Source organism: Bidens hawaiensis, unplaced genomic scaffold, assembly GCF_021521415.1.
Source record: "Bidens hawaiensis isolate Kalapana, Puna unplaced genomic scaffold, B.hawaiensis_p1.1 tig00020713_1, whole genome shotgun sequence".
Lineage (NCBI taxonomy): Eukaryota > Viridiplantae > Streptophyta > Magnoliopsida > Asterales > Asteraceae > Bidens > Bidens hawaiensis.
Window position 1 is genome coordinate 167,323 of NW_027493185.1, and position 18,416 is coordinate 185,738.

The window sequence follows — 18,416 nt, forward strand, 5'->3', positions numbered from 1 at the left end:
TTAAAAACACCCGAAATCCATCCTATAACCTAAAAACATCCAAACCATTGTCACATTATCACCTAAACACAAATTTAGCTAATATTTTTTTTATTCAAGACCCAACACTCCCATCTTGCCCCGCCACCAACAAAAAGCAATGTTGTTGGTAGTTGCTTTGAAAAACTTCTTTGAAAACTACTTGTTAATAACTACTCACACAATAGGTAAAAACGAATGACATGAACAAACACCTTCAAAACATACTATAAAAATGTTTATTGAGGATGCTCTTATATTCTTAGTTTCGTATCTAAAGTTGGAGTTATGTTTGTGACTAATTTTTGAAACTCGTTTATTATTTATTTAATTATTTTGTTTATATATCTTTATAATTATAGTTTTTAATATTCTTAGTTGTTGGCTCAATTGTTGTTTGGCCAAAGTGTAAAGTCCAGCCCAAGAATTATTAGCGTTTATTATATTTGGTAATGTCTTGACTAGCAAGTTTGGTTAGTCTATATAAGCCGAGTTATGGTTAGACAATAGAAGAAGAAGTTGATGCAACCGAGTTAGGGTTCATCAAGTGTCAAACCGAGTTAGGGTTTGAAAGTTGTAATTGGTTTTTTGAGTTGGATTTTCTGATTAATATAAATGAGAGTTATTCGTTTAGTTCGTGTTAATTATCGATCTGGACTTGAATTGGTATCAGAGCCAAGTTCAAGAAGTCGATAATCGAGTTAACTGGGTATAGGCGGCTAAGGAGTTATGAGCAGACGATCGGATAGCGGCAGGCAGCAAGTAGGTTGTTTGTGCGGCGATAGCTTGGAAACAAGGTGGTTTCCAATCGGGGTGTTCGAAGCAAAAGGTTAACGGAAATTGGTTTCCTGATTTAATTGTTTTGTTGCGGCGTTGGGATTTCAGATTGGGTTTCGTGAGCTGCACATTTTTTATGACTAAAGAACATTAAAGAATGTGTAGCAAAAGTCAACGTATTTGCTTTTGATAACTAGTGCATAAGTTACGAAGAAAGTAAAAAAAGATATTGTTAGCAATTAAAGTTTTTTTTTTATGGTAACTGTTATGACGAATTCAAAAGGTAAAACAATAGTTTGTTTTTTATTTTTTTGGTTGAAGAAGGCAAAAGTCAAACACGGGGTTTGTTTTTTTGTTCCGAAGACACCAATTAGCGATTCGGTTTTTTGAGAGATATTCGTAACCGGGTTTCACGAACAAACAAGTTTGGTTCTGAAAAGTTGTTCGGGACTGTTTGGTTTGTGTTTGTTCCAACGAAGTGGAGCAAATGGGTTCGACGTCAAAGGCAGGTGACGAAGAAAGACCGGTAATCCAACCCAAAGCGAGTGGGGGGTATCTCTACAGGTTCCAAAGTTGAATGGAACTAACTACATCACATGGGCGATTGTAGTGGAAGCGATATTGGATGATCAAGACCTTTGGGAAGTTGTTCAACCAGAAGAGGGCGTGGTTATTGATGCAAAGAAGAAATAAACGGCAAGATCATTTTTGTTTTAAGTGGTGGATGGTGATATTCTTCTTCAGATTTCTCAATACAAGAATGCCCGAGATATGGACGGCTTTGAAGGCACGGTATGTTGGGGCCGAGCGAGTTCAAAAGGCTCAACTGCTAACTCTGAAAAGTGAATTTGAGAAACTCAAGATGGCGGAAAACGAGACTGTTGACGAGTTTGCAAGAAAAATAACAAGTATGGTTTCAAAGGCAACGAGTCTAGGTCACGTGTTCGAGCAAGATGTCTTGGTGAAGAAATTGCTGGATGCGGTTCCAGATAAATATTTCCAACTCGTAGCCTCAATCGAGCAAAGTGTTGATCTCGATAGTTTGATGTTTGAAGATGCTATTGGGAGACTTAAGGCATTTGAGGAACGTCTAAGAGAGAGAGAGAGAGAGAGAGCGCTCTTCAAATTCACAGGGTCAGTTACTTTTCAATCGATCGGAAGGTAGTTATAAAGACAAGTCATATGATCAGTCTGGTAGCCGAGGTAAGGGTTGGCCGAGTTCACAGGGGCGTGGAAGAGGCCGTGAAACTGGAAGTCAAGACCAGGAGGATGAGGATCAAGATGGTTGTGACAACCGAGATGGTCAACATCGTGGGTCAAGGTATATGGGTCAAAGAAGAACCAATGATCATCAAAGGGGAAGAAAGGATAGATCACAGGTTCAGTGTTACCATTGTGATGAGTTCGGTCATTTTGCGACTATGTGCCCGGAACGTATGAAGAAAAAGGAAGAATCTAATTTGAACAAAGTTGATAATTTTGATCCATCTTTGTTTATGATAAAAGGTGATCAAAAGACAGTTTTACTGAATGAAGACGGTGTGATTCCAAAACGTTTCGAAACCGAGCCGATGAAGAAAGATGTTTGGTATCTCGACAACGGAGCATCGAATCACATGACGGGTAATAAAGTGTACTTTTATGAATTGAATGAACAAGAAACAGGAACGGTGAAATTCGGAGATGAATCTTGTATTGATATTCGAGGAAAAGGGTCGGTTTTAATTGAAGGAAAAACAGGGGAGCAGCGCCTATTAACCGATGTCTACTACATTCCGAGCCTACAGTGCAATATCATAAGTCTTGGTCAAGCAAACGAAGGTGGATGCGAGATTCACATGAAACGTGATTTGCTAACCATTAAAGATGATACGGGTAAGCTTTTGATGAAGGTGACAAAGACTAAGAACCGATTGTACAAGATTAGCCTCAAGATAACAAGTCTCGGTCAGTAAGCTATCATTGGAATGAAGAATTTTGCAGGTAGAAATCTTCAAAGTGTTGGACTGAAAGAAGACAAGCCGGTTACGAGTCAGATTCCAATCATAGATCCAAGTTCCAAAATTCAAAGTCCAAAGAAGAGAGCTCAAGAAACTAAACGTGTGGTCAAGAAAGTGATTCAAGCCCAAGGAGAGGTGTCTAATGATCAAACGAAGCAAGTGCTACTTCAAGCCAGGTGGAGCCCAAAGAACATTGCAAGAGATCAAGAAAATCCTCGGGAGAATCAAGAGAATGATGACAAGCTTGAAGTTGAAGATCTACCAATTTCGTGTAGGAAATTAGGGGGTGAGTTGGGTGAGTCGGATACTGATGTGCTAAAAGTAGTTTAATAATTATTAACTAAATTAACTAAAAATAAACACTAAGTAATACTCTAGACTCTCTAAAACTCGACTAAACTACTAACCGGCAAGTGAATCGGTCGACTCTAGTAAAGCTAAGTAAGTCCGGATATCGAACCCACGAGACTCTCTAAATTACGTTTATTAGCTAATTAGACTCGACTACAAAACACGACTTATTAATTATATTTGTTTTGGGGGTTTTTTATTTAAAATACTAATTTAACACTATAATTAAAAACTAATTAAGAAAACAAGTAATTTAAACGAAAGCAAAAGTTTGGTAATTAAAATAAGATGATGTTGAGAAAACTACCTAGGCTAGAATCCCCTAAATTTCAGTAATGAATTAACCCGGGAAAATATTTAGTTATGGACTGGGATCGTAAAATAGACACTTAAAAGAAAACCCGAACATGACCCCTGACCCTTCTCAAGAAGACACCTATGAGTTTCTAATAAATTTTAACGCACACCAGTATTAAAAATCAAGTTCCCTTACGGTCACCTAATTAATTATGATTTAGTTCCTTTATACGAAATCCTACTTTACAGCGCGGAAATCAAAGGCAATTTAAAATATTTAATTGACTCAATAGACAATAATAAATAATCAACCCTAGACGGACTCCTTACGAAGAACTAAATCTAGCAAGATTAAATAATAAAGATCTATCAATAACCTAGTACTTTACAGATTTTAGGTTAGCAACACACTTAGGTTTATTTGACAATATTATTCATATGATCTTATCATGACATCAATCATAAAATAATCAAGAACACAAAGTAATCGACCAAATAGCAATCCTATCATATGACAAACAATAATCAAGGAAAACTATGGAACAAAACTCATCAAACAATCCTAAGCATCCATACGCATCAATTTAATATAAATAAATCTTTTACTAAAACATAAAAACCATAACGATAAATAATCCCAAGTCAAATCAAAACATCAAAGTAGTTTCATCATAACCTAGGCAGTCTAAGGGTTTAGCCAACAACCATACTCAAGAACAAAAGATAATAAATAGGTTCAAATAATAATAAATTCATGACAAAAATATTAAATTCAAACCGACTAACAAGGATGTTTAGATGAATCGGTGTTACCCGGACACAAAAGTATTGTTGCTTCTTTCTCTTTCTTTTCTTGCTTTACGGCTGCTCTGTGTTGCTCGATTCCCTTCTCAAATTCTGACTTTCTTGGTTTGCTGCCGTCTGCCCAAAACTCTAAAACTTTCTGATCTTTATATATATTTTCTTGACAGAATTACAAATTTTGTCCTTTAAAATAAGACGAATTACGGTTCGTGTCCTTTTCTTAGTTTCCTTGCAGGCGGTGTACTTTAAACTTTTTTTTCCTACAAGTTTTGTCCTTTACGCTAACTGGGTTAGAAAAAGTCAGTTAAATCCCATCACGTGAGGCGCATGTGAGGGTAGTTTTGTCCTTTCATATATCTCTGCAACTAACCACATCTTCTTCAATCACCATCATCAATCTCACCAACCAATTACCCATCACAGAATCCACCCTAAACACCCCCGCCGGACTCACCACCACCACCACCACCACCGGAATCACAACCTCGCCATCATCAATCTCACCAACCAATCTACAGCCCACAGCCTCGCCGGAGCCGCCGTAGCTGCTGCCGTAATGGTGGTCGAAAAACCGACTGTGACGGCAATGGTGATTCTAGGGAAGTAGAAGCTGCCGTAATGGTGGCCGGAAACCCTCATATCGGCGACTGTGACGGCGATGGTGAGTCTAGGGATCGATGGTGATTCCGGCGATGGTGATGGCGATGGTGGCCGGAAAACCGACTGCCGTAATGGTGGCCGTAGCTGCTGCCGTAATGGTGGCCGGAAACCCATCCAGTCTGCGATTTTGATTTTTCAGATCTGCGAAGTGGTGGTGGAGAGATTGCAGTTAGAGTTTAGGGTTTGTGAGAGGTGAGTGGTGACGTGGGTGGCGATGGAACCGGTTGCGGAGAGGCAGGCAGTACGGACGACGGTCTCTGGGTCGTGGGTTAGATGGCGATTGTTTGTCGGTGGGCGATTTTTGTGTGTTGTTGCTGGGTTCCATTTATGAACCCTAAGCGGCATCGCAAGACAGTGGACAACTAATCACACATTCACTGCACAATTGATTTGGGGATAATAATCCAAAACATATGTTTGTGTGTGTATGATCTCCAATTGCATATCAGAAATTAAGTTGAAAAATGTTGGGATTGCAGCTGTGTAGAGTTGTTGTGGCCTATGGTTGTTAACAAGTGGCTCAATATTCCAACTAATAGTTTGATTATAATGTTGATTATAGCTGATAGCTTCCATGATCCCAGTTGAGATTCACCGGTTAATTCAAGTGGGTGTTTGGTTGGTGGTGACATTGTGGTGGTTTATTGTGGTGGTGGTTTGTTTGTGGATTCCGGTAGCATTGCCGGCGGAGTAAGATGGAGTAAGAAGAAGACTGATAAAGGGTTTAGTTGCAGAGATATATGAAAGGACAAAACCACCCTCACATGCGCCTCACGTGATGGGATTTAACTGACTTTTTCTAACCCAGTTAGCGTAAAGGACAAAACTTGTAGGAAAAAAAAGTTTAACGTACACCGCCTGCAAGGAAACTAAGAAAATGACACGAACCGTAATTCGTCTTATTTTAAAGGACAAAATTTGTAATTCTGTCTATTTTCTTTGACTTGGAATCCACGCTAGTGTAGCTGATCTTTTTTCTCTTTTTTTAAAATTGTAGACCTACTTGCCTTTTATAACTCCATCCATGCACCTCTACGAATTAAATTGTGGTCGGACCCATATATACTTGTTTCATCTTTGTTTATAATTATGTTGGCTAAACACTGCTGTCCCCGAGATAGAGAATTGAACCTTGAACTCAAAAACTAAAATCATGTTAGTTCTTTTCAATTATTATTTTTAGTCTACATGTATATGTATTTATTTTGAGAACCACATAAAATTATAACAACTTCACGTGATATATCTTTCATACAATTTGAAACATGTTTTATTTTTAATTATTCAATCTTTAAAGAATTTATTATCATTTGATAAAAATCTATATTTTAGGTCTTTTCTCTTGTAACCTATATAATTCAAATATAAACCAATTGAGAGTAATATTGAATAAAAAACTTGGCTCAAAAGTACTTAAAAGTATGGGAAATATTTATATAATAATATATATAATTTAGACCACATCAGATACAAAAATTGGGGGGGGGGGGTGACTGTTGGCTCAATTGTTGTTTGTCCCAAGTGTAAAGTCCAGCCCAAGAATTATTAGGGTTTATTATATTTGGTAATGTCTTGACTAGCAAGTTTGGTTAGTCTATATAAGTCGAGTTATGGTTAGACATTAGAAGAAGAAGTTGATGCAACCGAGTTAGGGTTCATCAAGTGTCAAACCGAGTTAGGGTTTGAAAGTTGTAATCAGTTTTTTGAGTTGGATTTTCTGATTAATATAAATGAGAGTTATTCGTTTAGTTCGTGTTGATTATCGATCCGGGACTTGATTAGTTTCGTATCTAAAGTTGGAGTAATGTTTGTGAGTAATTTTTGAAACTCGTTTATTATTTATTTAATTATTTTGTTTATATATCTTTACAATTATAGTTTTTATATATTTGTTGTTTTTGGCATAGTTATTATACTTAAAGAATAGTTATTTTGATTTATGTGTCAAATAGTAAAAATGCTGGTTTTAGATAGGAAAAAAGTTTTTATTTTAATTGAATTTAATGTCCAATGGTAAGATACGATGGCCAGAACTTGTATTCTCAGTTAGAGGGGTACAAAAAAACCGGTTTGGGACCGGTTTCACCCAAATCGGTTTTCAAACCGTTAGTTTCAAGACCGGTTCCCCTTAAAATCTAGCAAACCGGTTTTAAAACCGAACCGGTTTGGGAAAAACCGGTTTAAAACCGGCTAAAACCGTTTAAAACCGGTTTATAAACCGAACCGAACCAACGTGACCAGGTCAGTCTATTTTATGTCTAAACCGGTTTATAAGCCGAACCGGTTTGAGTCAAACCGGTTTTGACCAGCCGTTGACCAAACCAGTTTGGTTTATAAACCGGTTCGGTTTAGGTTTAAAACCGGTTTTGTACACCTCTATTCTCAGTAGGTGAGCATATTTGAAAAGCATTTCTAAATGTAACTGAAAATAAACTAAATTTAAACTGTGTTTTGTTGGAGTCCTTACAAAGAGAAAGGAGCTCTCCAAAAATAGACGTATGCTAATTTAGCACAACAAGCACACGGTATATAAGTAAAGTTGAATGTTGGTGTCGCAAGGTTCTGATTGGGCCAAGTGACACCACCACAACGGTCCTTTTTTTTAACTTTTTTTGTTTTATTGGTTAAATGTTATTTCTTTTTGTTTTATTTTTCTAGATTCATAACGAACGTTTTGTTTTTTGTATTACCAAATTTGTGTCGACTCACCGCCACAATGCCCAGGGACAATACTCGGGTTTTACCGACTCACCTTTTTTTTCTAGATTCGTAACGAACGTTTTGTTTTTTGTATTACCAAATTTGTGTCGACTCATCGCCATAACGCCCGGGACTGACAATACTCGGGTTTTATCAACTCACCACGCACGTCCAGTACCGACAACGCTCGGGTTTTACCAAACTTAATTTTAGTTCCGGTACCGTAACAAATGTAAACAAATCGACAAAATTCACGTTGACCCTCCGCCGGAAAGCCCGGATTTTACCAGCACCCCAGTTTTACCGACTCACCACCGGAACACCCGAATACGAGTCGACTCGCTGTTGCAATGATCGGTTTTACCAACGCCCGAGTTTACTGACCGAATAAACATTGTTTTAAATATGTTAACAAAAGAAACTTATCATATGATATGAGTATCATAAAACCACTGCCTTAGCATCTGGGACCGACCAAAGTCACCCCATTAGCTCACCTCAATTTTTATTTTTATTTTTTGTTTTCATTTTAATTAAGTTCCAGTACCATAACGAACGTAGCTAATATTGACTAAATTCGCGGTGACTCGCTGCCGTCTTCCAGGACCAACCGACGCCACCCCATTTGCAAACCTCAATTTTTATTTTTATTTTTTTGTTTCCATTTTGACGTAGCTACTAATGATTGAATTCGCGTTGATTTGTCATTGCAACACCTGGTTTTACTGACCGATTTTACCGCACTAACGCACGGGTAAATTACTAGTTCTTTAGTAAAAGGCAAAAGAATACTTTGCTTTGTGCTCATTGCATAGCTGCATGCCCTTCAACTTTGCAGTTGGGCTGCTTATATACACACATTCTCTCTATCTAACTCTTTTAACCAACGGATGTGGGACAAACCTACTTTGAATCGCGAGTATAGTAGTCACTTGTTGAAATGTTTTGAAGGTGTGGTGGGAAATTGTTTGAAAGGTTTGACAAACACTGTTAATACAAAAGATCATATGCATTTGGTTTCATAGTTTCACTAAACATGACGTGTTAGGACACGGCGCCAACATGATATATGATCATGTTTACATACACTTGTGTTCTTGATACTGTATCTTCAAATTTTGTTATTGAAAGCCGCATCAGTGTAAGCAAGAGCCATCATTTAGCCGATTGTGTCTTTCGTAATAAAAATCATGAGAAAACGCACACAAACAACAAAAGCGAGAATAAAATATAAAAATGCTGCACACTAAAAGGTTATCTTAAAAAGCACATACAATACAAGTCATTTACTGTATATTGGTTCAACAACTACAAATCATATAGTGCCCGTGTCAAACTCCAAAACCATCTTGCGGGCCTTTCACACGTGACTTTTATTGCTTTATTTATTAACGAAGGCTAATCAGTCTTTTGGTGCAAAGAGAAGCCAGCTTGTTGATGCACAGGGTCACATTTTATTGCACAAAAACAACATACATACTTCTTGGATTTTTGTGAACAACTTCATCTTCTTCTTCGTCATCGTCGTCTATATATGAAGTTTCAAAGTAGAATTTTTAAGAGAAAATTTTGTAGTTGCCAGCTGACTTAATGAGTGACCTCAGGGCTCCAATGGGTGCTAAAACCATCAATAGAACACCAAATACTATGCAAAACTGAAACATTACAAATACAAATTAGCAACTCATAGAACAAAAGGCTTATCAACTTTACAACTTATGACTTACCCAATTTGTGCACCAACTTAAGCTCCACTTTCTTGGCCTTTTGAGTATTAACCAAATAACACAAGGAAGCTGCAAGTAATGAAATTAAGTCTTATCAAATTATTTTAAATGATTTCTTAGCGTTCGTTCCAACATATTTAGACTTACATAATAGCTTGTCGGCGCCAGTGCAAAACCTCCAAAGAAGCCAAGAAGACCACCGAAGAAAGGAATTGTGATTGCAACAAAAGCGGTGAAAACTGCAAAGATCCCATAAACAAGATTACTGCTCATTAGCAGATCAAATTGGTAATATATGAAATGGAATGAGTCGAATGTGCCAAAAGAGTTAAAATACTATCTTCTATCTAGATAACCTCATCAAGCAGTAAATTCCAAATACAATATTATTAGTGAGATCAAAGTCTTACCAACAAATGATGTACGAACAGTGAATCGAAGGGGAGCACTTGGCCTGAATTTCCTTGATTTCACCAAGTAGGTTTCGATCATGTCATACACTGGCATCGAAAAAATCTGATTTGCTTTTCCGGGTCAGTCAAAGAAAGAAAAACATGTGAAATGAAATAACAAAAACACAATAATTGCATTATGCATAATAATGTTTAGTGATACCTGATAGCCACCAATGATATGAATGATGACAAACATGTTAGCCATAGCAATAAGCCATGGTGGATGATCCAGAGTGATGAGGATGTTGTCATCAACTTTGTTGCCAAAGATATAGTATCCAATAATCGCAACGGGGAAATAGCAAATGGCAACAATAATATAGGCACAAAAACAGCCTTGCCACATCGGTCCCTTGGATGGCTTTTCGGGAGTCGAAGGGATGGTTGCTTGGATTTCCAAGACCACATTGTGACCAGCATATGCAAAAGCCACATTGCCCAAAGCACTGAACATGTCAAACATTTGTCCGACATGAGTTTTCGACCTCAAACTATACTCCACATCCGCATCAGCTCCCCTATTCCAAGAAGCTATCCAAGAAATAAATGAATAACTGCAATCCCGTGAAACAGTTACCAATAAGTGGCATATAACAAAATGGGATTATTTATTTATGGTTATATACCTCAATGACATGATAGCAGCAGCCACAGAGACAATAGTGATGGAGTTGAAGTTTGGTAAATGCGCAAGCGCAAACTGAACAGACGAGAACATCAAAATGTAGTAAGTTGTCCTCATAGGTTTACAGTTGGGACAAAGCAACTGCTGGACCTTTTCCAAAGATTTGCCTCCGGTAACCATGTAAACAATGCAAGTACCAACTTCCACTACAAGCTGTTGAGGCACAACCAGAAAAAGCCCAAGCTTTTCACCAAACGCGTGTTGGCCTAGCTCGTGGTACCGGTCAAACCGCTTTCCAGGAACCATTTCATGCATCTGCACCATTTGCCATAATGTGTACAATGTAATCATCCAAGACATAGTTAGCATTGTTACTCCAAAGCCCCTGCATCATATCAAATCTCACTCATAAAGTAGTGGTATCGTGTTCGTTCGTTTAACTTTAACTCAACAGCGAGCGGACAGGAACAATTAAACGATCAAGGTTTTCTTGTTTGTGTCCATTTGTTAAGAAAACAAGTGTGTTCATGTTCGTTTATTAATTAATAGTATAAATGAGCATAACTGAATATAGATGTAGAGGCATAATTAACTAAGGGAACACCAATTAAAAGTAAATGTGTGCATCAATCAATTGGGCCTAAAAAGACTAAATTGTAGTAGGTGATACTTTTATTTCAAAAAACTAGACTAAACTGTAATATGCCAAAAAATATTAAATAAATATATTAAGAAAAAAAAATATGCGTTTATATTCATTTGTTTAACTAAATGAACAAGAAAAGTTTGACCATGTTCATTCGTTTATTAAATTAAACGGATTTAAGAAAGAAAAGAGGTGGGGTCACGAACCATCCAAGTTCGGATAGGGCAAAGGGGAGACTAAGGACACCGGCTCCAACCATGGTGGTGACATTGTGAAAGGCGGCGTAATACCACTTGGCTTTTCTGGACCCCGTGACGGGAAGCCATTCATCGATGGCTATTTCCTCAGCGGTTCGTGTATCGAACTTTGAAACACCTCCGGACTCCATGGGACCAACAGAGTTGTTGTAATTATGTCTACTTAATTATTACTTGTTGAATGGCTTTGGTGTGGGATTAAATAGAAAGCATAGAGACATGGTTTGGGAAGTCTCCTTAAATTTGGGAGATGACACGTGTGAAGAGGTATGCACCCGCCTTAACATCGAGCGGGGCGGGTCAACCCACAAGATATAGACAAGAGGCTTGAAATCAGGATGTCATGAAGACGCAAAGCCAAAACCTATGCGCGTGGCGCATATCACATATGCTCACGCATCACATATGCTCACGCATATCATATATGCTCACGCATCACATATGCTCACGCATCACATATGCTCACGCATCACATATGCTCACGCATATCACATCTGCGCGTGGCGCATCTGCGCGTGGCGCATATCACATATGCTCGCGCATATTACATATGCTTGCGCATATCACATGCTCACGCATATCACATCTGCGCATGAAACATCTGCGCGTGAGAATAAAGAGAAGACCTCGCGCATCCCCAGGATAGGCGCATATCACACATGCACACAATCAACCACGTCCTTATCCAAATCAGGATAAGGACAACCATGATTGTGCTCATCAGACAACCTTCCAGAAGGTATCCTTTAAGGAATAAAGAATATGCTGATGTTGACAGCTGCCAATGAAGGGTGGACAACTCAGCAAAGCCCATGTGCTACCACGTGATTGCACATGGGTCAGGTGAAATACCTTGGTCAGAGAATAATCAATGAAAAAGCACCAGGTGTCCTAAGGACACGTGGCGCGAAGCAATAGGAGGAGGCCAAAAAGGCCTTAATTGGGTCTGAGCCCAATCATTGGAAACCCTAATACTATAAATACCACACCACCTCAACAGTGGGAGGTAAGCAAGAAAATATATTCTAAGTCTTTACTCACTTTCACATTCTTATCATCTTCTCCTACAATATCTTATTCTCACGCCGGAGGGTTACCCCAAAGAGGACCCCTCTGTCCCTTTCTGAGGGGTAAGTTCACGGTGCTGCTCATTTTGTAGGTGGAAGAACTCATATTCTGGAAAACCATCGGTGATACATCACACTCATACCCGAGGAACGTTGATCGTATATAAGTAAGTCGATCCACGCTTCTTCATTGGCGCCATCCGTGGGACCACGGCAACAAAACCACTATTTCACCAATTTTCTCTCTGAAAATCTTCACCATGGTTTCCGGTGTTCGAAACAGCGATCAAGTTCTGGAGGATAATGAGCTTGAGGATGTTAATGAGGGACATCAGTTTCTGAGGGCGCCGCGTGATACTGCGCGCACCACCAGTAACCATCCCTTCATCACAACACCTCATAGCCAGACTGAAACTCCTCCAGACGATCTCACGTTCCAAAATCTGACTAGTGCAAAACAAAAAGGACCAATGGGTCCGGAAGTTGAAACCAATGACCCTAAAGAATGGCTCATAAACGAACAACGGCGTTTAATGGACAAATACAATGAACTGGTAAAACACAAAAAGTTAGCCGACTTGACACAAAGGCTCGCATTTGATAAACAAACCATTCAAGGAACAACAAAAAAGGCGCGCGCGCCGGAAGATGGTCACTCTGTTCACACCGAACACGCTGATATTAGTGATGAGGAAGAGGTGCACAGCATGAGGAAGACGCGAGATACTCATGCAGGGTCACAGCTCCGCGCGCACATGAACATAGCGCCTGGAGCCAAAGCCGATATGGATCTATACACACCATACAACCCACAAGCGAAAGAGCAAGTGGACGTAACCACACCATATAGGCCAGCCATCTTGGTAAAACATTCAAAATTCACTGAGCGCATCGCGAAGGCTCCCATTCAACACAAAACCAAGATGCCAAGTGGTTTAGGCAAGTACGATGGCACAACAGATCCAGACGATTTCTTACAAGGTTTTTACAACACTAGAAACCTAGAAAGCTGGACGATGCCAACATGGTGTCACATGTTTGCTCGCTGCCTCACGGGCGCAGCGCGTGTCTGGTTCGAAAGTTTGCCGACAGGACAAATCGATGGGTTCGAAGAGCTATTGGAAAAGTTCCAGGCTCACTTTGTACAGCAGCGCAGACACACGCGCGACCCCGATGACATCATGCACTGCGTGCGCAGGAATGATGAAACCATTGAAGACTACATAACTCGTTTCAATCAGGAATCTCTTGCAATTGGAGGTATCACTGAACAACTCTTGCGCGTGGCCTTTATACAAGGTGCGCGCAGTGATCAACTCCGCAGAGCTCTCGTGAGCAGAGATGGCATGCCAACCACTTGGGCTAAGCTTATGGAAGCATCGCGAGTCTTCGCGCGAAATGAAAAACAAATTGCCCAAGACAGAGCAAGAGATAGAGGGCATCAAACAGAAACACCACGCAACAATGAAAGGAGGGGCAAACAAAACTCCCTATGGTCCAGGTTGCAACAAACCAATTATTCTCCCGCAGAAAAGCAAGCGCAACAAAGTTCACCCCAGCCCCAAAAAGACATGCTTAATCGCGGAGAGGGGGACAGGAAGGAAGGCGCCAGAGAGCCTAACAGACCTCTACCAAGAATATGGACCCCCCTCACCAAAACACCTTCGCAAGTGTTAAACACAGAGAATGTCCAGTTTAAAAGCCCCAGGCCATTACTCCATAAGGGACCATCAAACAGTGGCAAGTATTGTGAGTTTCACAAATCCACAGGGCACAACACCGATGCATGCCACCATTTGAAGGATGCGATCGAAAAAGATGTAAAATCAGGCAAGTTGGCTCACCTGGTAAAAAATCCAAGACCATAGAATGAACAACCAGACGGAGCCCCAGCCAGTAAAAAGTTCAAAAGAATCTGTGTAGCTGAAGGAGGAAGGCAAGGGCAAAGATCGAGGAAGAGAAGCGCGCAAGTCCAAGGGGATTGGCGTGAGCAACAAGTAATCTTCCCAAGAATCAGAGGAGGCCCGTCTATCAGCAGTCCTCTAGTCATCACTGCACACATCGCTCATTATGAGGTGTCAAAAGTCCTGATGGACACCGGCAGTGAATCAGACATCATGTATGAGCAATGTTTCAGGAAGTTGGATCCAGCAGACCAAGCAAGGCTCGAAATTGTGAATGCACCAATCCCGGGTGTCTCAAACGAAATTATTCACCCCCTAGGTCAGGTACAATTCGAACTAACTATGGGGGATGAGAAACACAAGCGAGCTGAAATTGTCAACTTCTTGGTCTTGCCCACCACTTCATGCCATAATATGATCTTGGGTAGAGGAACGATTGCCCAATTCAACGCCATACCGTCACCAGCGCACGGCGCATTGGGGTTCCCAACACCAACAGGAGTAACATTTGTATACCGAGATCATTTGTGCGCAGTAACAAGTATACCTCGAGAAGGGAGAATGAAGCTTCCAATGGCAAACAACGCGCCAGAGGAATGGATTCTCAACCCAAAATTCCCAGAACAAACAATCACAATTGGAGCTACGATATCAGATGACACAAGGGTGAGAATGAAAAGATTGCTCACAACGTATATATCGGTCTTCGCGTGGCAACATTCTGATATGACTGGGGTTCCGCGAGACCTGGCGCAGCATTCTCTCAACACATTCAAGTCTGTAGAGCCAATTGCTCAAAAGAAAAGAGTCATGGGAGATGAGAAGGCAAAGGCCATGAATGAGCAAGTAGAAGATCTACTGCGCGCAAATATCATCCGCCCAATACGATACCAAACATGGGTAGCCAATCCTGTGATGGTAAAGAAGAGCAATGGGTCATGGAGAATGTGCATTGATTTCAAGGACCTCAACAAAGCGTGTCCAAAAGATTGTTACCCCCTCCCAAACATTGACGCGAAGGTGGACTCTGTGGCGCCATTTAAGCTCAAATGTTTCCTGGATGCCTATAAGGGCTATCACCAAATTCAAATGGCACCACAAGATGAGGACAAGACTGCTTTCAGAACTGACAAGGGTGTTTTCTGTTACACAAAAATGCCCTTTGGTTTGAAGAATGCAGGAGCCACTTACCAAAGACTCATGGATGCAGTTTTCAACGAGCAAATTGGAAGAAACTTAGAAGTCTATGTGGATGATTTGGTGATTAAAAGTAGGGAGGAAAAAAAATGCTCAAAGACATCGAAGAAACCCTTCGGCGCCTAAAGGAAGTAAACATGAAGCTCAACCCGAGCAAATGCACATTCGGCGTAGAAGAGGGGAAATTTCTCGGTGTAATGGTCACCAATGATGGTTTCAAGGTGAACCCAGAGAAGGTGGAGGCTATCCTCGACATGCCCTCGCCATCCACCATGAAGGAAGTTCAAAAGTTGAATGGTAGATTGGTATCAATTAACAGGTTCCTAGCGAACCATGCAAGCAAATCTACCCCATTCGTTAACACATTGAGAAATTGCTTAAAGAAAAGCCAATTCAAGTGGACGCCTGAGGCCGAGCAAGCTTTCAGTGAGATAAAAGAATGTCTGATAAATCTGCCTGCGCTCACAGCTCCACTTCCTGGCGAAACTCTAACGTTGTACCTGTCAGCAGGAGAGCGCGCCATTGGCGCAGTGTTGTTGGTGGATCGCAAGGGAATCCAAACACCAATCTATTATGTAAGTCGGGTACTGACAGATCCTGAGACGCGCTACACCATCATAGAAAAGTTAGTTTTATCACTAACACATGCGTCGCGCAAGCTTCATAGATATTTCAATGGTCATCCCATTGAAGTCCTGACTGATTACAACATCCAGCAAGTCTTGCGACGTCCCGCGCTCTCAGGAAGGCTGACAAAATGGGCGTTGGAATTAGGGGAGCACACGATCACCTACAAACCTCGTCCAGCAATCAAGGGACAAGTCTTAGCTGATTTCATTGCAGAAATCCCTGAATGAAAAGTCGAAGAAGCTCAGCGCGAAGTAGACCCTCCGCAAGCCAATAATGAAGAAAATGTTTGGAGATTATTCACTGATGGAGCTTCAAACAACGAAGGGTCCGGCGCAGGCCTCAAACTGGTGGATCCAGAAAATCATGAGTATACTTACGCAATCAGGTTGGATTTCAAGAGCACCAACAATGAAGCTGAGTATGAAGCCCTGCTGGCTGGTCTGCGCATCGCGCACAAGTTCGGAGTTAAAAAGCTAGAGGCTCATGTCGATTCATACTTGGTAGCAGCACAGGTCAATGGCCTTTATGATGCCAAGGAGAACACTATGCCTCTGTATTTAGAACAGGCGAAGAAACTCACCGAGCAATTTGACTTCTTCAGAATCATACATATTCCGCGCAGTGAAAACAAGTCTGCCGACGCGCTGAGCAAGATGGCATCAACCAGCTTCGATCATTTCGGCAAAGATGTCAGAGTGGAAGTAATGAGCAACCCGTCGGTGGAAGCGAAGTCTGTCCTTGTAATTCATACAACACCTTCATCATGGATAACTCCAATAATGGAATTCTTGAAGGAGGGAAAAGTACCAGACGATCGCGCACAGGCGAGGAAGATAGGACACAAGTCGCAGAACTACGAACTGCTTGATGGTACGTTATATCGACGCTCTTATCTTGGACCGCTCATGAAATGCTTAGATGCCGAGGAAGCAAGCTATGTGATCAGAGAGATACACGAGGGAATCTGTGGAATACATGCTGGCCCGCGCATGGTGGTTGCCAAGGCAATGAACGCAGGTTACTATTGGACAGGCATGTACTTGGACGCGTTAAAAGAGATCCAAAAATGCAAAGCGTGTCAGAGCTATGCGCCAAACACCATGCGGCCAAAGAACAACTTGATTCCGGTGACCTCCGCATGGCCTTTCCACAAATGGGCAATTGATATTGTGGGTCCCTTACCACAAGCGCAAGGGCGGTTAAAATTTTTGGTAGTGGCAGTAGATTATTTCACAAAATGGGTTAAAGCCAAGCCACTGGCAAAAATCACAGCCGAGGCAATGAAGCAATTTATTTGGAGCCACATCATATGCCGTTTTGGCCTGCCCATGGAAATTGTGAGCGACAATGGCAAACAATTCACTGACAAGAAGATATCCAGTTGGCTCAAAGAATTGCGCATCAACCAGGTCTTCACTTCAGTATACCACCCTCAAGGGAATGGCCAAGTGGAACGCGCGAACCAAAGCTTGCTGAATGGGCTGAAGAAAAGTTTGGAGGGAGAATCCCATTCATGGGTCGAGGAGCTACCTAATGTCCTGTGGGCGCACAGGACATTAAGCAAAACCAGCAATGGCGAATCCCCGTTCAGCCTAACCTATGGAACGGAGGCTATGATTCCAGCAGAGATTGGATGCCCATCCTATAGAGTGCTCATGATGAGTAAGACGGATAACGAGCGCGAAAGGAGGTTGGATCTCAACTTACTTGAAGGGCGCAGAGAGGCGGCTATCATCAGTGAAGCCAAATACAAGAAAAAACTAGAAAAATATTACAATCAGCGCGTGAAAGAATGCCACTTCAAGAAGAATGATTTTGTCCTTCGGAACAATGAAGCTAGTCGCGCGATACCCCCGGGAAAGATGTACCCCAACTGGGAGGGACCTTATCAAGTCTTGGAAGAATTGGGAAAAGGCGCATACGCTTTAAAAGATTTGAATGGAAAGAAGATCCCGCGCACATGGAACGCAGCACAACTTAGAAAATGTTTCATGTAAAAATTGTCAAGTTTGTAATCAAGGCTTTTTAAGCCATTATGAATAATGATACGCGCTATTTTCTCTTAATGTGTGTTCTATTACCTTTTGCATACATGTTTCACACTTCCCTTTATTAATTTTGAGCAATATGACAACATTGTATTGACATCAAACTAAAAATAAAACGAAGTAAAACATACATGCGCGAGCTTCAAGCTCAAACGCGTTAACGAGTTTTAACTCTAAAACGTCAGGGCCTTAGCCCAATAATATGAGCCTTTGCTCAGGGCCTTAGCCCAATAATATGAGCCTTAGCTCAAAT

At 40.9% G+C, this 18,416-nt stretch overlaps 1 protein-coding gene across 1 annotated transcript; it reads right to left on the bottom strand.

Moving 5' to 3' along the window:
- Window positions 1-9,163: 9,163 nt before the first annotated feature.
- On the bottom strand, window positions 9,164-11,448 carry LOC143561565 (lysine histidine transporter 2-like). Its single transcript, XM_077049613.1, has 7 exons — window positions 11,267-11,448; window positions 10,416-10,799; window positions 9,950-10,343; window positions 9,745-9,850; window positions 9,482-9,573; window positions 9,335-9,403; window positions 9,164-9,262 (listed from the first exon to the last, which is right to left on the bottom strand). The coding sequence occupies exons 1-7, from the start codon at window positions 11,446-11,448 to the stop codon at window positions 9,164-9,166; spliced, it is 1,326 nt and encodes a 441-aa protein (XP_076905728.1).
- Between the last annotated feature and the right edge of the window lie 6,968 nt (window positions 11,449-18,416).

What these genes read in the sequence shown, in the direction of transcription:
- LOC143561565 (XM_077049613.1), bottom strand. Translation starts at nt 11,448, where the DNA reads ATGGAGTCCGGAGGTGTTTCAAAGTTCGATACACGAACCGCTGAGGAA. An exon ending in TGTTCGTACATCATTTGTTG is followed by an intron (nt 9,574 to 9,744) that starts GTAAGACTTTGA and finishes GGATCTTTGCAG; the next exon opens with TTTTCACCGCTTTTGTTGCA. An exon ending in TAAGTTGGTGCACAAATTGG is followed by an intron (nt 9,263 to 9,334) that starts GTAAGTCATAAG and finishes GTAATGTTTCAG; the next exon opens with TTTTGCATAGTATTTGGTGT.